Source organism: Myiozetetes cayanensis, unplaced genomic scaffold, assembly GCF_022539395.1.
Source record: "Myiozetetes cayanensis isolate MyiCay16 unplaced genomic scaffold, myiCay2020 scf32, whole genome shotgun sequence".
In the NCBI taxonomy this organism is placed as follows: Eukaryota; Metazoa; Chordata; class Aves; order Passeriformes; family Tyrannidae; genus Myiozetetes; species Myiozetetes cayanensis.
In genome coordinates, this window is record NW_026087544.1 from 4452647 (window position 1) to 4478026 (window position 25380).

The window sequence follows — 25380 nt, forward strand, 5'->3', positions numbered from 1 at the left end:
TGTTGTGTTTTACCAGCTGGAATTGTGGAATCCCAGACTGGTTTGGGCTGGGAGGAGACCTCAGAGATCCAGTCCCACCCTCTGCCATGGGCAGAGACACCTCCCACTACTCCTGAGGCCACAGGTACTTGATGAAGCAGGAAACAAAACCTTCTATCCCCCTATCCCCAGCCTGTTCTTCTACTCCACAGTTAAAACAGGTTTTAAAAGAGCCACACAAGCCACATATAATTTATCTTTTAATACAGAAACCATACATCTGGAGTTCATACACAGCACGGGGAACACTTCAGTACATCTAGAATAAGACAAGAGTTGACCTTGTACCTGAAGTAGGTGACCATGAGAGGAGGAAAAGCAAACACTTTGTCAGTTTTATTCAGTGTTCCAATGGAATTCAATTTACTAACAAAAATTAAAATCCAGAATTCACCTTGAATTACTCGGGAAAGCCAATAAACTACACTGGGTGAGTGGTAAAAAGTGCATGGCAATCATGGGGGCTGGATATCCCCATCCCATGCTGAAGGTCCAGCTGGTTCCACAGGGAACCACAAGCTCCTACAGGCAGTGACAGTCCTGAACCTGTGGCCACTATTTCTGACAAACTGGCTGAATCCTTCAAGAGGCTGAGCTGACCCTTGGGCTCAGGGACACACAGGGTGGGATTTGGTTTGGCTGGCCATGGGACTTTGCTGTCAGATCCCCAAAGGTGCCATGGAGGTTCAATTCTCAGCACCTGATGCCTTGAGAGAGTCCTGAAGAGGAGCTTTCAACAAACACACCCTTCAGTCCTTAGAGCAGAACATGTGTAAGCTCCTAATTCCAACTCAGCTGGGCAATGCCAATACTCAAATAATTAAAACTGACACTGAGGTAAAAATAAATACACACTGAAAAACAATAATCACAGGGCCTGGGGGCAACCTCCATCCCTGCTGGGCACACCCAGGCTCACCAGTGCTGCTGCCTGTCCTGAGGGAACGGGTTTGGTCTGGCCCCTGGTGGGAGGTTAATGGTCCATAAGTCTTCCTTTCTCTACTACAAAAATAGAAATTCATCTGGAGCAACAGAGGGAGTGACTGCACAACCCCCCCAGCCCTGTGCAGGCACCGAAGGACACTTCTTGTACTGACCCAACGACACGGAGGGAGGAGTTTTCAAAAATACTCAGGTGGAACTTGGGCATCTGAAAACCCTGGGACCTGAAATCTTCTCATAGGCACTTTTAAAAAGAAGAGATCTATTTCCTGCACTTGGAAAAAAAATTAAGAACAGGAACCTGTATTCACATAAATGGGAACTGAAGTATCAGCCATAGGTGTCTTGGCAGATTTGTTACTTGTAACTACAAATTTTTGCCTGATCTTGTTCATGTCACATTGAAAACCACAACCATCCCCAGCAGCAAACAGCAGCAATCTTCACTGGTCAACAAATGCTCCATGCACTTGGCAGTCAGAGGGAGAATAAGACAAATTCCCTTGATGATGCAGTCCTGATAATAAAGGATTAAACTTTCCAGGGGTAGACTAATACTGACCTCCACTTTGCCAAGTCTGACCAGGTAACTCAAGTGCCCAAATGGTCCAGGTTTCAAGAGCAGCTCTGACCTGAACAACCCTGCAAGCAGCCCTGTCCCTCTCTTTCTTCTTGAATACTTTCAGCTTTTCTTTGCAGCAGCACCACGCTCAGATACTCCAGTTCTGGAGTATTTAAACTCCCCCCCAGCCAGAAGGGATGGCTTTGTGAGGCTGCCTTGTTCTGAGTGCCCTCAGCTCAGCTGGGGCAGAGCTCAACTCCCCACGTGCTCATCAGTGGTTAAGCCAGCCTAGAGGGAAGTCCTACAGGTTATTCCTATAGAAAATTCCTACAGGAAACTCCTGCTGCAGGAACAAGACCAGCAAGCTCCAATCTATCTGTGCTAAACCAGCCTGGAGTGTGTCTGTTCTCACAGGGACAGCTTTGCTGGCTCTGCACTCAAAATTCCCAGAGCCTTACACAGACCAGGACACTACACCCAGAGCAGCAAAGGAGTTGTTCCCAGGGATGTGTATTTTTCTCTCCTGAGGGCTGGCTTACTGGTGGTATTTCTTACCTGCCTGACAACAAAATAATCCACTCAGTTCCAACCTGGTCTTTTAAAGCTGCAGCAGCAGAGCGTTCCTTGGAGAGTCTCCAGGAATTCTGATCAACTCAAGTGGATGAGACCAAGGATTTTACTCAGGTATTGTTTGTACTGGGAGCTCCTCCACTGGCTTTTGTCTCAGAAGGGGGATGAAGGAGACAACTGAAAGTCTGTAGCATGCACAGTCACCTCTAGAAAGCTTCACATCTATATGGCTACTAAACAGATTTACTTGGTTGGTAAAACATCAGCTACAGTCTCTCTTTTGGGTTTTCCTTCAGCACCATCTACTTGTTTTACAGAACTTAAGAGAACACATCCCTAAAAACAATGATTCCATCTCATGGAGAAGTAAATATGGGAAATTCCTGTGAGCAGGCATATGCTTCCTATGGACCTGGTTCATCCTAGGACAGTACAGCATGCTGGATCCAGTGCAAACAGATTCCTCCACGCTCAGGATTTTGCTGTCACGACTGTGCTACATTTCTGCTGGTTGATGTGAAAGAGCATCATCTGTCCTGCTTTGATGTTCTGCTCCTCTGCAACTGATTCCCACAAAAGCAAAGCTAAGTGCCTAATGGTAAAGGAAAGCTTTGTCTCTTGACAGGCCCAGAATTTCCTCTCATGTCAAACAAGATGTTTCTACATAATTGTGCTCTTCTTTTAGAAGTCTGGATAAAATATTCAGCACCCACCAATCCGGAAGCCTTTGTAGCAGAAACAAACAGCATTGTTTCCTTTTTGTCTGAGGAAGATGTTGCTTTTGATTGCACAATTAAGACTATGGAGTGTGGCTCTTTTATTAACATGCTTGTAAATATGACAACGTAGTTGAGAGCACGAACGAGGATTAAAGCACCTTGCGAGGAGTCCGTGATCCACCGCTCGGGGATGAGAGCACGCGGAGATGTCCCCACATCCAGCAGGATCCTCTCCGCCCCTAATCCGGGAAATCGTTCAGAACCATCTGGGAGAAGGGGGCGTTCAGCCTGTCCAGCTCATCCACTTGCGGGGGGTGATGCATCATCACCTCGTGGTCCTCTGAGACGTCGTCCCCCACCGTGACCAGGTTGGTGAGGGATTTGCTGCGAACGCACTGGAAATCCACGTGGCGGCTCTTGCCCTCCTCCTTCTCCCAGGACATCTGGATGAACGGCCGCTGGACGTAGTTGTAGATGACTTCTGAGCGGCCACCAGGCCTCCTCTTCACCTTCTCTTTGCAGGTGGGATAGCCTGGATACACAGACAGCCCCCCTCAGCTGCACTGCACCCCTCTGACTCACAGCAGCATTCCAGAAGAGCCAGGTGGGAGTGACTGTGGGGTCAGGGTGGGACACACACACACACACTCACACACACGAATGCTCATTTTTTGCATTATTGGCTTGCAAAAGACTGTTCTCTTTTCCCCTGCCAAGGAGTCCTGGGAGGCTGGACATTCCTCAGGAAGGAAAACTTGAAGCTGCAGGAGCAGGCCATTCCCATGTGCCAAAGATGGGGATGAAAAGCAGGAAGAAGGGGCAGGCAAATCAGGAGGGCTCTGAGAACGTCACGAGGTTATGCAGGGGAAAAAGTTAGCAGGGCCAAGGCTAAACATGAGGCCAGGTGTGCCCAGGTGGGCAAGGAGGCCAAGGGCATCCTGGCCTGGATCAGCAATAGTGTTCCAGTAGGACCAGGACAGTGATTGTCCCACTGCTGAGCCCACATCTTGAATCCTGGGGTCAGAATGAGACAGACATTGAGTGGCTGGTGCGAGTCCAGAGAAGGGAACGGAGCTGGGGAAGGGGCTGGAGCAGCAGGAGCAGCTGAGCGAGCAGGGGGGGGTCAGCCTGGAAAAAAGGAGGCTCAGGGGGGACCTTCTGGCTCTGCAACTCCCTGACAGGAGGGGGGAGCCAGAGGGTTGGGTTCTGCTCCCAGGGAACAAGGGACAGGACAAGAGGAAATGGCCTCAAGTTGCAGCAGGGGAGGTTTAGGTTGGAGATGAGGGAAATTTTCTTCACCAAAAGGTTTGTCCAGCCCTGGCACAGCTGCCCAGGGCAGTGGTGGAGTCACCATACCTGGAAGGACCTAAAACATATGAGAATATGGCACTTGGGGACATGGTTTAGTGGTGGGCTTGGCAGTGCTGGGTTAATGGTTGCACTCAGTGGTTTTTCCAACCTAAATGATTCCATGGTTCTCTGACAAGAGGGTGCAGCACTGTGTGCAGTCAGTGCACAGCACCAGCCATTTTGTGAGCAAACACAGCTACTATAAAAACAAGACAGTCTCCCAGGACAGAGCACAACGTTCTCTGGACTCCCTAAGGGAATGCTTGGAGCAGCAGGTGGAAGCATTTGACTCCTGTTTCCTGTTTACTCATTCCTAAGGAGACGAGGCTTACTGGTACATCTCATGTATCTTTTACCCTCCTTTAAGGTGAAGGAACATGCCCAGCTTTGACCAGTTTCATAAAAATAAATGTAAAACACAGAGTAAAACAGGAAATGCCTGGAGCTGAGAGGAAACCAGGCTTTACTGAGTGTGGAGTCACCTGTTTCAGGATTTCCTTTGCTGAAGCAACACTTTACCTTCAATGCCAATGCGAATGTTCTTCAGGCCCCGCTCCTTTAACACGGCCTTTGCCACGTCCCTGTTCTCGATGTACTTGAAGAATCTGTACAGCTTGGAACTGTAAAGGACTTGGGAAAGGAAAGAGGTGATTAGAATCTACAAAGAGGAACCTTCTCCCTGGTTTTGACATGCTCAGCTGTGGGGCTGCCTAATACCAGGCGTGGTTTTCAAGGTGTCTGTTCTCCTCACTGGGATTAGCTGCACTTCCTTGTGGGAGGGTAGTGGTGCACATCACAGTCAGGACAGGCTGGGAGGTGATGGGAGTGGAAAGCAAAGAGTATTCCCTCACTAAGGAGCCAGGAAAAGGCTGAGGGGGAGGCAGGAACACAAGGAAAAGCTGCAGTGTGTGCTGTCAGTCCCAACACAGGGATCAGAGCACAGCTCTAACCAAGCAGGTATCCTGCCCCCAGCAGCAGCTCAAAAGGAGTGCACAAAACAGGGCTCCACATGCCAGCACCTCCTCCTGGAGGAAGCCTGTTGTTTGGGAACGGGTCCTTTCCTTACAGCTGGATGTCTGGCACCCAGAGCCAGGAGCCCCAGTGCAGAGCCCTTACTCTGTGAGTACTCCTCTCCCATGGGAGGTGGATGATCTTCATCCCAGTCCACGGTGTCCTCATCTGTCAGCACGACGATGTGACATTCCCGCTCCCCTTTCCTGGCACTGTCCACCATGATGGGCAGGATCAGCTCCTCCAGGTAGCTGTCAAACTGCTTGTGAGCCCCATCGTTGGAGAGCTCGTGTAGCAGAGCACCTGGGGAGGCAGAAAGCAGACAGTGAGCTGCTCTGCACCATGGAAATATGGCCCAGCTCTGCACTTCCAGATCCATCCAAGAGCACAGCCAGAATTCTGCCTCAGACAAACTGCTCGACATATGCTCAGAGGCATCAACAGCCTCCAGCTCCAGAGCTGGCAAAATCAGATGTACAGGCTGCATTTCAAATGGGATGCAAATTACACTGCAGAACCATTCCATGGCCACGAAAAAAACCCCCTCAACAAGCTCCGATCAATAGAGTGAAACAGTAACAGACTGAATAATTAATCCATTTTGATACTTAACTTGAATTCCCAGCAACAACCTCTGCCCCTGAAAGTACATTTTGCTGCCTTCTCCTTGATCACTCATCAGAGAAGAGGGCAGGAAATTCCACCCACAGCCTGTGCCACTGTACCACACACCCCATTTCACAGATCTGCCTGTGCTAAAAGTCCTTTCTTTGCCAGCATGCCCACCAAAAAGCTGCTCCCGATCAAATCCCTTCACGACTAGGAACTCTGTCACCTCCCAGCTCTGGTATCCTTGGTTCCTGCTTTGCCCATAATTCCTTAGCTTAAATTATTCACGATTCTCTGGTACATTTTGGATACATTTGGAGTCATAACCCTGCTTTTAGCCTTCATTTTGTTGGTTATAACAGCAAGCTCTGCTTGGCCTCTGTTACAAAAAGAGACCAGAATGTTTATGATTTGTTTTTTGACCAAGGTGCCTCAATCACTTCAGTTCTGGTTAAGGCAGCAAAAAAGAAGCTGTTTAAATGCAGCTTGAGTCCTAGTGGAATCCACATGTTCATGCTGAAACTAAAGCACATGATTAAGAGCTGCACTGAATCAGGATCCACGCAGTTGATCTCTTAGGAGCTGGTTTCTCTCCATACTTACTTAAGTCTTGACATTTGATTGTGTTGAAATCAAAGTTTATGCAGAGGTAATCACACGTGTCCCGAAGGTCTGGGATGGAAATCCCATCAGGGCAGTTAATGACTCCAGTTTTGTAATAATCCTGCAAATGTAAGGACAGTTTTTAGAGAGAAAAATTAACAGTGTCTTGGACTCTGATAATTCTTAATTGGTTTTGTTTACCAACATTTGAGAGCTACAGAGGCTGTTTAGAGCCTGACTGTTCAAGAAGCTACATCTGCAGGTCCTCTTGGGTCTGATAAATGATGAGCTCCAGTTAAAGCTTTTCCCATGGCACAGGGTTTAGTGACATCTCATGTGCAACAGACATTTATATGCAACCACAAGGTCAGGGTGCAGCTCAGGAATTCCAACAACAGGAAAGGTAAAAGGTAAGATGAGCAAATATCTGAAACACTGACTTCTACCAAAGCCTCCTATATTTTTTTTCTTTAAAAATCATGATGCAAAACGTAAAAACAGAATGTCCCAGGGAGTGCAGCTGCCTGGAGATGGCTCAGCTTTGCACATGTGACAAACAGATTGTTTATTTCTTTTTTTTTCCCTCCCCCAATCTGCAAACGTCTCCTTACCAGCACCGTGCGGAACACGGCTGAGCTGATTCCCTCGGCGATCTCATACTCTCCCTTCTCATTTGGCCTGGTGAAATTATATTCCCTTCCTGGTCCAAACATTCTGAAGAGAGAAAAAAAAAACCCATGTAAGAATACAGAAGAATAGAGAAATGCATTTATTCCAGGGACAAAGAGGTGCACTGAGGTTAAAAAAGTGAGGGTGGGGACAGGCACAGGTTGCCCAGAGAAGCTGTGGCTGCCCCATCATCCCTGGGAGTGTTCAAGGCCAGGCTGGACGGGGCTTGGAGCAACCTGAGATAGTGGAAGGTGTCCCTGCCCATGGCAGGAGGTGGAACGAGATGGGCTTTAAGGTCTCCTCCAAGCCAGGCCACTGGCACAGAGATGCAGTGACAAATCCACACTCCAACCTGTTCCATGGTAAATAAGCACAGGAGCTGGCTCAGGGAAGTCTGGGCTCTGTTGCTACAGCTACTGTGTAAGGAACAAGTCAAGGAACAGATCATTCAGCCCTGAGGAAAAAATCCCCTGGCAATAAAGCCCTTTCACTGACCTACACCAGATAACTCCACATGTCTTTTGATCCCTTGTTTTGTTTGTGTTTTACACAATGACCAGTGCAAGGGTCAGTGACCTGACAGGACTATTTCCCTTTGGTCAGAGAGGGGGGAAGTGCTGGCAATACACAACGTGAGTGTTTCTTGTTGCAGCAACAGGTTCCAACCTTCCAGCCCTCTTAGAGGGAGCTGAGGAACTTCTCTTTTGGGAGAGTATCAAAAGAGGGCAGCAGGAGGGGATGGAGCATTATCATACTCCCCATTCAGGAGGGAGGTTATCAGCTGTGGACAGATGTGCTGCTTACAAACCAGGCAAACACTTGGAGAGAAAGCAAACCGAGACCACATTTGGCTAAAAGTGTGCATTTTCTGATGGAAATGGACCAAAGGGAGACTCATCTAGAGAACCACCAACTCTCCATCTGGTCATGTCTTCGGGGCCTCCCTCGCAGCCAAGCTCTGACTGAGGTCACCCTTGCTTTGCTTGTGTGTACAGATGAGATCACAAAACAAACACTGTGGGTTTGCTCCACTTTTAACAAACATTTGACCCACCTGAGTTACCTCGAAAACAACAAGACGTGACCCACCTTCCCAGCATGGTGTCAGGGTGAGCAGTGAAGATCTGGGGGTTCACTGCAAAGCGAGTGCCATCCACCACAAGGGTCACTTTCTCGGGAGCCACTGTCTGTGAATTGCTGCTCGAGGACAAAGAGCAGCACCCGTGGCGTTCCTGGGGGCTGAAATATTCCGACTGTCTCTTATTTCCATCTGGGAAATGGCAGCTGTGAGGGTCTTCAGGAGCAGGGGGCATGCAGCTGATCTGGGGACTTCCTGGGCAGGTGTGGTGTCGGCATTCGGGATCCAAACCTGAGGGAGACAAACGAATGCTGCAGGGTAAGAGATAATTTATTGGAAAACATCTTTTCGTAGTAACACCTCCTACTGGAACGAGAAAACTGAGTCACACAATTAAGGAGTCCAATAGACATAACTGTCAGAGTAATGTTGTATCACAGAATATGCTGAGTTGGAAGAAAACCACAAGAACTATCAGTCACACTCCTGGACAACCCCAAAATCCCACCATGTGCCTGAGGGTGTTGTCCAAACAATTCTTGAGCTCTGGCAGCCTTGGTGCTGTGCCCACTGCCCTGGTGAGCCTGTTCAGTGCCCAACCACCCTCTGGGGGAAGAACCTTTCCTGAGATCCAACCTGACCCTCCCTGACACAACCAGACTGTGTTTTTGAACTGAATCAGCAGCTAGATTTTGGATAAAAAAATTTCCTAACGAACCCCACTGATGGTTTCAGTGGCAAAGGGCAGGAGCACAGGAATTAAACAAGCTCAGAAATACAGACACAGACCCTCCCAGGCAGCTGGAGCAGCAGCACACACCTCACCAGGTGGTGCAAGTCAGCAGTGCTTGATCCTGGTCCGTGGTGGGCACACAGGACTGTCCAGCTGCTTCCAGGGAATCTGTTCAGGGACAGCCCCAGGGCATTCCCATGGGATGATCCTGCCAAGCTGCTGAACTCTGCTGTGAACTGCTGTCCTTTAGAGCAGGGTACACACTCCCCTGTGCAGCCTGCCTTGTGACTCTGGAAGCTTTTCCAAAACAGAACACCCCTCAGAGAACAAAAACTAATCTCCCTCAGAGCCCGTGAGGTGAGGACATTATCCTTGCTTACCCTCAGGCCTGGGAACTGCAGCAGGGCTGTGACCTCCTACCACCACAGCACCTTCTTCTGGCTCATGGCGTGCCACAGCTCTGTTTTCCACAGGGCAACTGGACTCCAGGTTCCTCGGCCAGTCTGTCCCCCCAGCACAGTTCACATTCATGCTGGGCCTCCGCGCTGCGAGGAGTTGGTGGCGTTTCCGAAGGGAAGAGCTGCAGGGAAAACACCAGGTTGTTACTTTTGGAGGGAACTCCTGAGCAGTGAAGCTCAAATCCCTGGATCTGGTACCACAAGCCAAGTCCCTCAGGCTCAAAAGGCATTTTTTTTTTTCAGGTATTTAACAGTGTTTCAGAGGCTTATGATGCCCCTGCACTCACTTAGGAAAATGAGAAAAGCTTTTAAAGTAACCAGAGGTCTATTAAATAGATTTAATATATTTAATCTATAAATCTTCGTTTTTTTTAAAGCTAAGGCTAAAGCCATTGATGTCTTTAGATCACATGTGTGTTCCTGCAAATACCTTCCTGGCAATTACCCCCCTTCCAGACCTCTAGAGCCCTTTAAAAATGTTTATATATCTCCTGATTCCCAGCCCTGGCAATATGAGCTCTGTAACATGGCTACAGCCTGAAATAGAACATTTTCCCAATTAACAGCCCAGGAGTTGCCACTTAACCACTCTGAGGTTTGACCAGGAGGTTCCCTGCTCCTTGCTTTTGGGTTTTCCTTCTTGATTTATGCTCCTGCTGTCACACAGTGCTCACCCCAGGATTTAACCCAAAACAGTCCTACAAAAAACACTTGTGTGATGCAGAACATCCATGGCTGGAGAAGCCTCATACACGATGCTTTAACCTATGCCACTCAAATCTGGAATGTTCCTTCAGCATACACAGACACAGCTTCCATTTTTTTTTTTTTTTTTTCATTTTTTCCAAGTGAAATTCTTCCTCATTTGTATCTTTAAGACCCACTTCACTCCCTGTTATCTCCCAACAGATCTCTTTGCTCTCTTTCCCTCATTCTCTCTGGCATTTGTTTTGCCCTGGACCAGAACCAGCTCTCCTTTCTTGGCTTCAACTGTTTTCCTTCCACCCTCTCAACCGCAAAGCACCGATTTCCTCATTAATGAATTTTCCCAATTTTCCCCCTGCTGAACAATTGTCCTGTGTCTTTTCCTTGGCTGAATGAAGACCCCAGGGCCTGTTGGTGCCATCTCTGACCCCAACCTGGTAGAGACAAACCAGATAAAACACAGCACTAATAAAACAACAAAATGCCAAGGCAGAGCTGCTGAGTTTTGTGGGCAGGACCTGCTGAGGGTGAAGCCTTAATGAGCAGTTCAGTGGTGGGTTCCAAGCCCATCGTTCCTGGCAGTGAGTGGAACCATTTCATTCTTAATGAGAATTTAGAAAAGGAATTAACAGTTCCTTCCCTTTGTTCTGTAAAGCCAATATTAAGTTGCCAGCATTATTCTATCTGTGTATTTTTAGAAAATCTGTTGCTTACACATCATGTGATGAGACCCTGAACACCCCTCAGCAGAGTCCTCAGCTACAACAGCTCCAAAACTATTTATAGAACTATCATCACATACACAGGAACTACAATATGTGAATTTTCCCTGATAATTTCCCATTTTTTGCTGCTTAATCTGCTAAGCAAGATTTTTGGAGAAAAGCCCAGCTGATGGACACCCTTCTCCTTGTTCTCTTCTGTTAAAACAGATTCACAAACAGCTGCTCTTTGCAATGTGGTGGCTCTTCCAAGCATCAGAGCTGACTTTCCTTATTAAATCTTCAGGAAATGGAACGTTCAGCCCTGTTGATTATCCAGCCTAGGCCAAGCTGATGGCAATTCCCTGTCTTGTGGCCCCTCTTGGCATTCCCAAATCCTGCACACCATGTGTCAGCAGAACTGAGGAAAATGAGTAAGGTTCCTTCAGCACATCTGGCTGGTGCAATAAAACCCCAAAGTGGTCATTTAATGAGACAAATATATTGCAAACACACAGTGGGGAAATCAGGACACAAAGACTTCAAGGCCAAACTCCTGCCTGACCAGCTTACAAATGTCCTGGTTTCCTTTCATGCCCAGGATCAAGGAGAACTCCCCGTGCTGAGAGCGAATACCTATAAATAATAATTAGCACTATTCATCTTCAAAGCTTTTTTGCAAATATTAACTGCTCATTGCTCCCAGCAGCCCTGGGAAACACTGCAGGGAAGTGTTTTATGGGAGAAAAGAGGGGCACAGAGGAGGAGACATAATCCTGAGGATCAGAGGAGCAGATCCTCTGCCTACCCAGGTGCTACTCTGACTTGCAGCACGTTCACTGCTCAGCTCCAGGCACCAGCAATTCCCAGCTCACCACCTTCCTTCCATGGCTCCTGTGTTCTCATGCTACAAATGCTTTGCAGAGATGCAGAGGGTGATCCTTGCTCTGTGCAATTCTTAACAAGGAAGGGTTCTGCAATGTTGAGAGGCTGGGAAGATCCTCAGCACGTTCTCCTTCCCCTCCCTAACGAATCTGAGGCACATCCAAAGCCATTCCCAAGGTTCCCAGTTCTCACTCAGCTGCTGGAAGGAGCTGAATGGCTTAAGCTGCACAGATCACCATAAACAAGGTGATGTGTGCCGTGAAAAGAAATCAAATTACAGCCACACACCCTGCAGAGAAAACCCATTTAGATGCAGCACTTTATTAAACAGAAGGTAATAAAAGCATCAGTACAAACCTGCTGGTTTCTACTTATATTAACTACATAAATACAATATTTTGTTGTATTTATAAGGATATACTCCTTATCCTTGGGATTTTTTTTTTTAAAGAACCACTACAGAGTATTTTAGGTATCAAGAACTTCACAGAAACTTCAAAGGAAAACAATGGAAAGCTGAGCTGTCAAAACCCATTGAATTACAGCCCTTGCTGTAACATCTGACAGCTTTTGCACGGCTTCACTGTCATCTGGCACGGCAGCAGAGAGGTTGTAAGAGAGTAAAAATAGTAGAAATGAGTAATTTACTTCACCATTCAGTTTGTAAATGGCAAGGAAGGACAAGCAGCGAGTGAATCAGATGGTGAGCAACCCTCCCCCTCTTCCTGAACCACAGGGTAACCACCACGACTGAAATAAAACTGCAAACAACTAATTTTTAAGGTAACAACACTCCTTTAGTCCACAAAAACATTCCCATGTGCAATTATTGTCAGAAATATGAGCCAGCAGGAAACACGAGGAGGCAGGGTGTGCCTGACCCAATTCCACAGTGCACTCCTTCAGAACAGGAGGGATTTCTAACAGAACTGCAAGTCTTTCCACAGTGGTTAAAGCCTGGCTTTAATTTCTGTCCTGGTTTAACCCCAGAGGGCAACTAAACCCCACACGTGCTCCTGTTCCCTGGTGGGATGGGGAGAGAATGGGAACAGAGGCTGGTGAGTTAAGATAAAGACATTTTAACGGGGAAAGGAAAAGAGATGGTTGTGTGGAGACCTCATAGCCCTTCCCAGGATCTGAAGGGGCTACGAGGAAGGTGGAGAGGGACTCAGTCAGGAAATGGGCTGACAGGACAAGGGGGAATGGCTTCCCACTGCCAGAGGGCAGGGATAGATTAGATATTTGGGAGAAATTCTTCCCTGTGAGGGTGGGGAGGCCCTGGCACAGACTGCCCAGAGAAGCTGTGGCTGCCCCATCCCTGGAAGTGTCCAAGGCCAGGCTGGACGGGGCTTGGAGCAACCTGGGACAGCAGAAGGTGTCCCTGCCCATGGCAGGGGGGTGCAATGAGATGACTTTTGGGATTCTATGACTCTATAAAAACTGTGCATGCAAGTAAAGTAAACCAAGGAATTCACTCCCCACTTCCCACGGGCAGGCACGTGTTCAGCCACCCCAAGGACAGCAGCGCTCCATCACACCTAACAGGGCTTTGGGAAGGCAAACACCATCACTCCCAACATCCCCCCCTTCCTCCTTCTTCTTCCACCTCTGTATTCTAAGCATGACTCCAGGCAGAGCCCCAGGCACTGCCCTGCGCCCCTGAACCAAACCAGATGCTCAGGGCAAGGTGAGACTTGGCAGGTCTGAGGCTGCCACTCCCTGGCACCTGTGGATACACCTGTGGATACACCTGTGGATACACCTGGGCCACTGGGGAAAAACATGGAAGTGCATTCACACAGATTGCACCAGAGAGAAAAACATCTACCTGGAGCCTTCTCGTGCTCTTCACATACCTATTAATGATCCTTATTTCACTTTCCAAACACAAATACAGACAATAAAAGCTGATTTAGAGGTTGAACGGGCACAGGACAAAAAGCTTTTCCCTTGTTATGAAATAACTCTATCAACATACAGAGGATTCATTTTCCATCTGGCTCCAAATGATAGATGGAAAATAATGTCCAGCAGGACTGATGCAACACAGGGCAGCCCAAAAACTTTGGCAAGAGACAGCAAGGAAGCTGATGAAATGCTGGATTGTTCCTCCCATTCTGTGCATAGAGCTGCACTGTTAGCAAAGTTTACTGACTTGCTCCTTGACTTGAGGCTTAACAAAAATCCACTGTTTCAACAAATGCAATTCAAAACTACAGCTGGCAGTCTGCTTTTAATGGTTTAACACTGCACTTGCACACCTTGGGTTAAGACCCAAAGTTCACCAGGTCCTTCTGTCACCACCAGTGCTCTGTTCAAGGAGCCACATCAGTGCCCCACACTCAGAGCATCACTTCTTTTTATTATCACTAAAATTAACACAAGCAGAAAAACTGAGATTTATTAACTTGATGTATTATAGACTTGTCCAAAAGAGGAGAGACCTCGTGGCAACCTCATCAAGGGGATGGATGAAGTGCATCCAGCAATGTCCCACCACCAGGAGAGTCAGAAGGGAACAAAATTCCTCACCAAAGCAACAGGTTAATGCTTTTCTGCTTCCCTCCCTGTGAGGCTCAAGGTATTTGTGTTAAAGAGCCACAACCAAGAAAATTATAAAGGGTATTTCTACTCTTCACACGACTGGAATAAAGGCAAAAAAATTTATATATTTGGTCCTCATAAAGAGCTTTTTACCACTGTGGCAGCTTTGCTAGTGCTGCCTGATTGAATTCAGCAATTTAAATAAAGCTGGCTTCCTTGGCAAAAGGATGGAATGTGTAGAGATCTGATGAGGGTAAGGGGAAAACTCTGGTTAAAGATGAGCTGCTTCAAGTATAAGCAGGTTATTTTTATCTTGAGACAGGAAAAACAAACGTTCCTCTGCTAAAATACTGAGCTAAATAAAGTTTTAAGGCAGGTGACACTGATGAGTTACACTTTCCCTTCATCTGTGCTAGATTAAGCTACAAATGCTTATGTAAAAAGCTGCAATAAGAGAAAGAGCTGCAGAAAACAGAGTTTTGCTGTGTTTTCTGCTCTATCACTCTCTGCAAAAGCACTTATAATGCTTTCAGAAAAACCCACGTGTTCCAACAGAGCATAAAAGCAAGAGCTGCCTTATCCCTTTGATTTTAAAAGGCTGGTTTCTTTCTCAAGTTTTTCTCTTGAGCTCGGTTTCAAATCCACACATTCGCCATTGTAAGCTGTAGAAAAAGCATAAGGAGAATTTCTGAGGGAATTCTAAAGGGAATCTGCTCCACCTGCAGCCATCAGAACTTCTGAGAGAACTAATTCCCCCCTCTTTTCCCGGAGCAAACGCTGTGCCCAGCACCCCCTCCCAGCTCCTCACTTACTGCCGGCTCATCCGTCCTCAGTGCCGCCAGCACCTGTATCCCAAAATCCTGCTGGATCCCAGGGAAGCACTCAGGCACTGCAAGGCTGGGTTTAATCTCTTAGAGGAGCTCTGGTCACTCCCCCAAAAGCCCAGGCGGCTGATTCATGTAAATATTTCACTTTAAGAGTCCTCACCCCTCCTTCTTCCCCCCCTCCCCGCAGCTGATTCATGGAATGTTTGAACACAACGATCTGTGCCGGGGACAAACCGTTTTATTTTAAGTCTTCTCTTCCCAGCAGAAGTCTCCCCCCCAAATCTTTCTCTCTCTCCTCAGATTCCTGGCTCAGCCTGTTTTTGCAGGAATTGGGTGGTAGAAAAGGTCCGGTTTTGTTAAACCCCCTCCTGCCCCATATCCCTTGTGCAGGTAGAGAGGAACTACTGACCAGATTTTTTGGATTTGTTACTAACCACGTGCATGTGGATTCCCAAGTCCAGAAGACCCTGGACTTGGGCCCAAATCAATTTACAGTAAATGAGGATAAAATGTGTTATTTTGATACATTAGTGCCCAATAAGTGCCAGCCCCTTCCCTCAGTGCTCAGGTGCCTTCACACAGCAGGGCAGAGCTGTCACACTTTTATGTCACCTGGAAACGTTCCCCTCTCTCAGCTCAAAGATGAGATCAATCTATTCTGTTTTTCTCACTGCTTTCCACTAAGATATACTTGGATTTCCCACAGGTTGCTCCAAATACAATTTCACAGGACAACAGAATTAAATACATCACATACCACCAAAAATATAGAATTTTTAATGTAAATAGAGCCTGAAGAAGCAGGAAACTCTTTTTATCCTGACCAATCGCAGTGACAAAACATGTCCTGACAAGTCTTAGAGTGTGAATGAAAGAGCTCTTAAGAGGGATCTTACTTGAAAACAAACCAACCAATCCAACATAAAAAAAAATCCAAGTTGTCTCTAATTTATTGACTTTTGCATTATAAGCACTTGTTAATACCTTTGATTTGGGGGCAACATTTTATTCCTTTAATGCCCAATTATCTTGTCTGTTTAGATTCAGGTGCAGTAAAGCACCTGTGGCCTGGTAAATAAGTTGGGGAAATGTAAAGAGCAACAGCTTCTAATCACCAAGGTGTGTTGTCCCACAGCAGGTGATCAACAGGATGATGAAAAAAAGCTTTTATAATTTATATACATTTATATATTATATAAAAATATACTTATATAATTTATATGATTGTTATACATATAATTTATAGATTAGCTCTTATAATTACCCTATATATAGGGTAATTATATATAAAAATAAAAATATAAATACATATAAATATATATAATATATAAAATATAGATTATAAAATATATTATAATACATGATTAATTATATTATATAAAATACAATATATTAATAATTTTATTATATTTAATTATATAAATATAATTTTAGCACAGCAACTGTCCACCGTGCATCTCTTGAGATGAGCATCAGGGTATTTCCAAGTGCCCAAGTTTTAATATGAGTGGATTATCTCAGAGCACAATATCAGCAGAGAGAATAATCAGCCTAAAACAAAACTCCTTCCTCATTTGTGGAGCTTTTAGTTTCCTACAAAAAATTACCTAGTGTGTCACCCACAACAAAAAAAGCACCTTTTTTTTTGGCTTTGACTCTTATTTTAGAAGGGCTGGGAGCAGCTCAAAACTCCACCTTCCTCCTCTGGAAGGGATCCCAACCAGTAACTGCTCCCTCATTCCCAGCTCGTGCCCTACAACAACTCCAACTGCCATCGGGTTTTAACCAATGACATGGAGGCACTTTGGAAAACCAACAATAGATGGCACAGTTTTGAAAGTTTGAATGCAGCCACAGGAGCTGCCGACCCAAGAGATTTCAAAACAATAATAATAATAATAAAAACCAAAACCAAACGGGGGAGGCTGCGATGGAACGCAATGGAATTTGAAATTCTGCAGTGCTGAGAAAGAGATTCACGACCCAAGGGCCGGTGTGGAAGGGCAGAACCAGCCTTGGCACAACTCTGGTGGCCTCACCCATCACAGGAAATCTTTCCCAGATTTTGGGATGAGACAGGACCCCTGCCAGGGGGATTATTTGGCACCCCCACGGGGCACATCCCACCATATCTCACCACAACAGCCACTGGAAGCCCGTTCAGATAAAGCCACAGCTGAATTTTCCTGCTGAAGGGCTGAGATGCTCCTTGGGAGCAGAGGCACAAAGGGAAGATTATCAGTGTTGTCCTTAAAAACAACAGATTTCCCTGAATCAAACACATTGCTTAATTCTCACTAAAATACTGATAACACCAAAAAAAGCAAAACAAACCTAAGGCTCCCCATAGAGTGGAGTAACTACAAAGCAACAGTGAGTAATCCAACCTCAAAATAACCACAGGAGTTTTATTTAGCCCAATTACAGCTCTTTGGAAAACACATCTTGATTTATTTTTAGGGAGGCAAAAGCAGGGGCTAAAATTTCAGCCAGGTGAGGCCAACCACGAGCACTCCCAGCTTATGTCAGCAGAGAACCTGATCCCTTATTTTCAAGAACTGAAAAGCACTTCCTGACTTCCAACCAACAAAAGTTCACGGTGGGACACTGGCAAAACACCTCTTGATTTGTTTACACGTCTGGATAAATATTTTACGTGTCAAGCGTGGCTCTGACGCTTTCTAAGAATATTCTGTTACACTCTTGCTTCTGTGACTAATAAATCTTACACGAAAATATTTGGCTAGTGCAGTGTTACAGCGAGATCAGCCAGGAACTGAAGCCGTATTTTGGGGGAGGTTAAAGAGGGGAAAATACCACTGGAAATAAAAAAAATAATATACAGAATTGAAAAAAGCAGAGAGGATGCCTGTTTCAACACACATAATGAGGTGTTGGTGCTTCATTTGGGCATTGAGTAAGGTCACTCTTGAAAAAGGTAAGTTCTAAAATTGAAGAGTATTCCAGAGCAGTCCACTCCGCTTCATTTTTCATCTGACAAGCAAGAACCCATCAATATTCTTGCCGAAACTGCAGCTGTTTTCATGTTTATATCCAAGCCAACATACAAAAGAAAGGTCAGGACTTAAAAAAATTAAGTTTGTTTCAAAGAAATGGTCTTCAAAGGCTGTCATTGGGAGGAATATTCAACTCTGCTGAATAATCCCAGAGATTCACAAATAAATAAGCATATTCCATCTTATGCATGATTTTAATAAATCCCTGACAAGACAGATTTTAGTGCAGAGCCTGCTAATTAAAGCGTCTGTTCATGTCCAAAGCAGCTCTCTAAGCCAAGAATTTCAACTCAGTCCTGACCAGACGTGACCAAAACAGTGACATTTTAGAACTTTTAACATGGAGAACACGCAGTGAGTTGGCTTTTGTCAATCTGACTGAGGATACAAGAAATCAGCTCTCGGTGGCAAACCTGGACTGCCTGTCACATGAGCAGAAATCCTGACAGGCTCAACACCAGCAGGTTGATGTTTCCTCCAAGCCCTGTGCTGGGACGTGGCTGGGGCAGCACGAGGGGCTGGAATGTTCCCTGTCAGGGTTCCCTGCTCTGGGGAGGAGTAAAAGCCTTTAAACCTCACAGCTGCTTCATAGGAGGTTTTGTTTTGTTATTTTTTACTTCAGCTGTGACTGCCTAATTAAAGGCACCACTGAGTGTCTGCAGCACACAGGGCGAGGGGCTGGAGAACACTCTATTTTCTGCTTTAATCACGGTTTCATCTTTCAGAAATGCAATAATTCCACTCTGCAAGTGGTGAAGTGGCATTTCCCGTGGCTGCTCACACCACCTTTAAAATGCTCTTGGAATGACTTAAGAGCACAAAGTGAAGACAGCCAGAGATGCCCCAGCTATGGACATCAACCAATCTTCTGAGAACAACTGAGAGTTTCAAAACCAGCTTTTAAAAGGAGAGGCCCGTGATCTTGGCAAGGAACATTTTGTAACAGGGACACTTGGCAGACAAGACACCATTTAAATATAGCACAGCCCTAATGCACCAAGCTCTCCTCAGGTTTATAATTGTCAATAAACAGAACCCCAGTTTCCCCCTTGCTCAGGCAACACAAGGTAACAGGAAATCATTGCACTGGTTTCACTTCAGCGTGAAATGCAGCACATTCCCAGAGGACCATCCCTAACCCAGCTGTTCATCTCAGCACAACCCCAGGTGGGAGCAGCTCCTCGGATCAAATACATTCATTTAGGTCTTCCTGAGATCCACATCATCCCCCCCTCTGTGAGGGGACCTCCCTCCCCAGGGTGGTGGGATGGGAGCAGTGACAGAGCTGTCACAGCCACCTTCCCACACCACTCACCAGCACCTCTGACCACCAGAAATGGGGCAGGGACAGACACGCTCCAGCCCTGTTACAGCATGTGAAAGAGGGGAGAGAAAGACAGGAATGTGAAAGCTCTTCTCCCACAAGCCCAAGAAATGTGCCTGATCAATATTTCTCTCCATTAGTGCGGCACCCAAATCGATGGTTTCCATCCCACTCAAAAGGGAGGTCTGAAATTGCTCTGCAGCACAGCTGAACCCAGAGAGCAGCAGCATTTAGGGTAAAAGCTAAAACCTGCCTCGTCCCAAATGACTCAAACATTACCTAATTTACACACCATTAGATGGGAACTCGTAGAGACTGGATATGAGCAAACCCTTGCAGTTTTGAGGTGCTTTATATTAAAGTATTTTTATATTTATAAAAATATATTATATTAAAATTTCTCAAACACACCTGAGTCATCTGATTTGCCCATCACTGGTAATTCTGATGATTTTTTATAGTTGCAGCTTGGCCTGTCTGGATGGAAAAGAATGAAGCAGATCCTATAGAAAAGAGCCAGATTGTGCTTATATATATATATATATTAGAGAAACTCCATGGATTGCAGAAATCAAAATGTAACAGCAAATTAGAAACTGGAAATTCTGATAATCTGTATTTCTTTTCTATTCCTTAGCTGGTCTCCTGATTAAAGCTACCAGAAACAAAGCAAACTTTTAAAAAAAACCCCAAAGCCTCCTTTCCCAACACAGTCAGTAAAATATTTTTTTCCAAAAATTCTATCAGTACAAAGGCCTTTGCTACACAAATGTCCATCTCCTGAGCCTGTATCAGCCCCTGACACCTGACCAAGGGCTTCTCAAAAAGCATTAGACCACAGGGAAGTCTGCAAGTGCCTGCTGGAAGATTTATGTCAATGGATCAGGGAACTCATTCATAACTCCCTACTGCCCCAGCAGATAACATTCCAGACAGACTGGAAGCTGTTCTGTGGGTAGAGATTATGTAACACCACAGTTTTTAATCCAACCCACCCAGAGGAAGAAGAAATGAGCTCACTTTCATGTAGGTTAAAGCTCAATTATTCTGTTTTTCCCCACTGCTTGTTCCAGTTCTGTTGAAGCAGCAGATGCTATGGGAGTACATGAACTGAGGGATTGGGAAAATCCACCCAGCTCATTTCCAGTCTGACCAGGAACTCTGCTGCTGCTGGGAAGCTTCTCCCATCCTGCCTTTTCCCAACTCACCTCCTTTGTGGATCTCTCACTCCGATTTCTCTCAGTTACCAGCACAGCCCGAGTGAGAACTGCAGTCATTCAGTTATAAAACAGATACACTTGGAGAAAAAGAGCATCACTGATGATTAAACTGAGAGAAATCACTCAAATTGGGGCAGGTGCTTAATCCAGGCAGTTTATAGGACACCCAGTGGGATCATGTGGACTTGGAGATCCACTCCAGCAAACGGAATAGCTGCTGTCCCAGCACATGGTTGGGTTCCAAGAGACTCAGCTGTGCTTACTAGACCAGGAATTATCATTTATTTAAAAAAACCCTTTTATTAAACACGGCCTTGCTATTTACACCTGCCCCATCTGTTTTTCCAAAGCTACGTAGCCACAACTTTGCCTACCAGGCACGTGGCAGCAGCGAGCAGTAACTGTCACACACCATCTCCCTGCTGTCACAAGGGTCAGCTCTGCTGGTTTTACAGCTGCCAAGCTCTGCTTCCTTCTGAAAACTCCCCAATTCCAAGGACTAAACTACAACACCCCAACACAAGTCGGGGACGTAGCGCTGTTTTATGAGAGCCGGTTGGTAAATGATTTCATTTCCCAGTTCCTGTAATACTCACTGGTGCTACTGAAAGCATGACTAATAAAGGCTAATCTACGTTATTTGTCCACAAATTGCAGAGGCAAAGCTGACACGCAGAGCTGTGCTCTCATTTCTCCATATTCATTCCACTTCCATCACCCCCCCACCACTTTTTTTTTTTTAATTGCTTCTTTTGGCTATTTCAGTATTGAATCTCAGGCAGATTTTTATTTTCACAGTCAATAGCTGAGCAATTCTCCAGCCACTCTGACAGTGGGATAAATACAACCTGTTCCAATTTAGAGTTCACAAGGGTATTACTATATTTGTGTGTTCGGGAGCAAAACAGACGCAATGACTGAACATTCCCGCTCCCAGGAGCGATCCAGGGCTTAGCACCATTTCTTAATAGCTGCACACAACACACTTGAGGTTGTTCTGAGGGCAAGAGGGGGGAAAAAACAATCCCAAATTGCAGATGAAATTACCGAATGAGTTGAGCTTCAGTGACTACAGCCCACTTCATTGCTGCTCCCAAGGCTGACAGCCATTGATTTTCCTTCTCAGTTTCAGGCCTGGGTTTTGCCCTTCAAAAGTCCTCAATCCTCTTTTGTGTGGAGCCAAAACCCACCCAGGCCAGCCTGAAGTCTCTGCCAGGTCGGAGGACACGCTGTGACTGCAAATTGGAACTGGAGCAACACACAGGAGGGGAAAGGTCCAGGAAAGCTGATGGAATGAGACACAGGGAAAGCAGGTCCCAGGGCTTTATTTACTTACAGCAACTGTCATTATTTCCCTGGAACAGACTCCCAAAACACATTCCCTTCCAGCTGTCTGGATTACAAGTCTCAGGTTCCCTCTCCTGTCAAGGCTGTTCAGTGAAGAATTCCCATGGCAAAACCATCCAAAAGCCAGGGGCCCAAAATTGTACTAACCTTGGCAAAAGATGGTCCACAAGCTCTAGCTGATTGTCATGCTGGAATTGGAGATCCAGTCCTGGGATCAGAAACCTGAAATCACAGGGATTTTCATCAACAGTCTGGCCAGCTCTCCCAAAAACCAGATAATGGCAATCACATTGCTTTTACAGAAGATGTGAATTTTAGCAAATTGGTCATTTCTGAACTCAGCATTAGCACTGGTTATGCTACTTACAACTAGAGCATGGAAAAAAAATGCTGGTGGCTCCCCATCCTTTCACATTCCCTCACAAAAGAATTGTTTATTGTGCTGCTTGTCTGGATGTGGGTTAAATTAGCCAGTAATGAACTGATCCTCTAGATAAATTCACTTCTTATTAAGCAATTCATTTAAAAATCAGGAGATCCTTTAGACAGCTCAAGTGACCTTTATCAACAGGCACCAACTCAGCATTTTTCTTGTAAAGAAAGAGCTCATTATCCACACACTCCCCTGGGATCCTGAAGCAGAATGCAGAATTTCCAGAGTCTGTCCCAAGCTGAAGCTTTAGGGAGACTCACTTTGTATTTGTTAAACTTTCTAGAAGGAGGAAGAGTCTCTGACAGCGGCTTTGGCAAGAACAGGTAACAAAGTGAGAGTGCACAGAACGTGCAGTTTCAGGGAGCCCTGCAAGGCTCCTTTCACAAGTTATTTGGCTGCTGAGTTGGCCTCTTTTGCAGTGACTTTCCTAACAGGACTCTGCAACTCTGATGCAATTATTAATCCAGTCCCACTGCTTGGCCAATGTCCCTTTATGATCCCAGCTTTTGGCAAAAGGGGACAAAGGTGGTGTTAACTACAGCACTGGAGCCTTAGAGCAAATTCATTACAAAGGGTGAAGTGCTATTTACCTTTCTCTACACCCAAAATTTTCTGCTTGCGGGTTTTCAGGTGTTTAGAGTTAATAGCAACATTTTTAAATAATATTACACTCTGCTTACTCTGACTGTGCTGCTACACCGTGAACTAAACACTTGGCTGCCTGGCACTGGCACAGGGAGTGAGTTCAAGATGAGGCTGAGTGACAAAAACATCCTGGCATGGCCCAAACTTGGTGCTGAAAGCAGCAACTAATAAAACAAGGTGATGATTCTTACTTCTCATGACCTGCAGAGACAGACTGAGTCACCACACACAAAAAAAACCCAAGGTACAATATCCTGAACAGAAAACTCCAGGGAAGTGCTTGTGAAAGCTGTTGGATTCTGAGAAGGAAAGAATGAACGTGCCAAGACACCAAGGTGCCTCAAAGATATGAGGTAAGCTCAGATTTATGACCAAATCGGCTCAGGTGAAAGGGTTTCTCAATTCTGATGGTTAAAAATACTTGGGGAAGGAAAGACAGGTTATTGCTGTGCATAGCTCAGGTAAGGCTTTCTCTGGAGCACAGGAAAATAAAGCATAACTTTGAGTGGTTTTGAACACATCCAACAAACTGAGATGGATCTCAGATGACACATTTCTGTGTGCACAAAGATGATCAGTGACGAGGCTTCTGGAATGACTGTCTTACCACCTTCCGCTCAAAGAACTGTCTCAAAACCTGTCCAGAAAAAAACCAACAACCCTCCCAAAAATAAAATAAAAACCCCAACCACTTTCTCTGCCTGTAGGTCCATGCAATTCACATCAAAGCTCAAATGGCTTTGCTGTAACTCGATTCTCACCACTGTTGAGAGGAACAGAAATAACCAGTTTGGTCCTTCCAACTACAACTTCTTTCAGGTCAGCACCTGCAGCTTGACTGGGCTCACTGAACACCACTCATTTATACAGAGTTTAATTAATACAAACCAGAGAGCTCCCCAAAAATAAAATGATTTGATGAACTCCTACAACAAAGATCATGCCTTTCAAACAGAAAGCTCACCCCCTTTAACTCTACCAGCAAAGGACAGCACTGAGAGGGGTCAAAAAGCTTTTTGTGTGCTGCAAATAGGTCTTGAAACAAGACCAGTAACTGAGCAAATGCCTATTTCCATGGCAGCAGAACTTACTTTAACCTGTTCTTAATTGCTTTAAGATAAGCTGAAATAAGTCTAGACACAATCACCCTCTGCACAGGTTTCACTTATTCCACATAAACTGCTGCATTTCAGCTGTAAGTTCAGAGCACAAGAGACCCTTTTATGTGGATGTTATTATAGGAAATAAACACAATTGTGCCAGGATGAACAATTGTTGTACAGGCTGCTTTGCAAAAGGGCATTTTTTTATAGTGATGTAAGGACTCAGAGGTTATAAACAGCATCAGTCTATTTTGGTAAAAGGTGACTGTCCCTAAATAGAATAGTAATAAAGGCACGTGGCACTCCAGCGTGAAGAATAATAACAACAACTCTCACAAGCAGCTTTGTCTACAAACTAACCCACAATTCCTGACCCCGGTAATTCACTTGTTTTGATGTTTACATCACAAATAACACTTCTGCGAACTGAGGTATTTATAGCCCTCAAAGCCAGGTGACTGTGAGCAGTGCAGCCTCACAGCCCCAGCATGGGGTAAACAAGGGCACACCTCAACAGGGAAAGCTGAGCCTTCCCATTGATTCCCAGACACAACCTCCTCCCAGTGAACTGTTTGGGATTGTGCCACTGCCAGCAGGAAGGACTGGGACTGAGGGGAGGATAAGGCACATTTAGGGAGAACTTTCTGCCTTAAAGCCATAACCCACTGCTCCAACAGGATTTGGGTTTGCAGCAACTCTGGGAAAGTCATTCGAAATGCTCTCCCCACGGAGGTTCTCAGCCTCCCAGGTTTACAGAACCAGGGAACGGCCTGGGTTGGAACAGATGTTAAAGCTCAAATTGTTCCACCCCCTGCCATGGGCAGGGACACCTTCCACTAGCCCAGGTTGCTCCAAGCCCCCCCCCAACCTGGCCTTGGACACTTCCAGGGATGAGGCAGCCACAGCTTCTCTGGGCAACCTGTGCCAGGGCCTCCCCAGCCTCACAGGGAAGCATTTCTCCCTGATATCCCATCTAACCCTGCCCTCTGGCAGTGGGAAGCCATTGCCCTTGTCCTGTCCCTCCATGCCATTTTAAATAGTCTCTCTCCATCTTCCTGTTGGCTCCTTCAGGTCCTGGAAGGCTGCAGTGAGTCACCCCAAAGACTTCTCCTCTCCAGGCTGAACACTCCCAGTTCTTTCAGCCTTTCCTCACAGCAGGGCTGCTCCATCCCCTCTGATCATCTTGGTGCCTCCTCTGGACCTGCTCCAGCAGCTCTGCAGGTGGGGTCTCACCTGAGCAGGGAATGGGGAAGAGTCCCCCCCTCACCTGCTGCCCACCCTGTGGG

General features: G+C 46.0%; 1 protein-coding gene across 3 annotated transcripts; it reads right to left on the reverse strand.

Annotated features, from left to right (window-relative positions):
• Positions 1–226: 226 nt before the first annotated feature.
• KCTD20 (potassium channel tetramerization domain containing 20) lies at positions 227–25380 on the reverse strand. Of its 3 annotated transcripts, XM_050326808.1 has the most exons (9): positions 25362–25380; positions 22061–22135; positions 9266–9465; positions 8164–8443; positions 7017–7119; positions 6406–6526; positions 5299–5496; positions 4702–4812; positions 227–3364 (listed from the first exon to the last, which is right to left on the reverse strand). In XM_050326808.1, the coding sequence occupies exons 3-9, from the start codon at positions 9414–9416 to the stop codon at positions 3072–3074; spliced, it is 1257 nt and encodes a 418-aa protein (XP_050182765.1). In that variant the 5' UTR covers positions 9417–9465; positions 22061–22135; positions 25362–25380; the 3' UTR covers positions 227–3071. The 3 variants fall into 3 exon arrangements, with proteins under 3 accessions (XP_050182765.1, XP_050182762.1, XP_050182763.1); XM_050326805.1 differs by lacking the exons at positions 22061–22135; positions 25362–25380 and adding an exon at positions 21614–21943; XM_050326806.1 differs by lacking the exons at positions 22061–22135; positions 25362–25380 and adding an exon at positions 14991–15078.

Coding starts and splice junctions, on each gene's coding strand:
- KCTD20 (XM_050326805.1), bottom strand. CDS start 21,651: ATGAAGTGGGCTGTAGTCACTGAAGCTCAACTCATTCG. Junction 8,444..9,265: donor TGCAGTTCCCAGGCCTGAGG/GTAAGCAAGGAT, acceptor TGTCTCCCTCAG/GTTTGGATCCCGAATGCCGA. Junction 4,813..5,298: donor GGGAGAGGAGTACTCACAGA/GTAAGGGCTCTG, acceptor TCCTTTCCCAAG/TCCTTTACAGTTCCAAGCTG.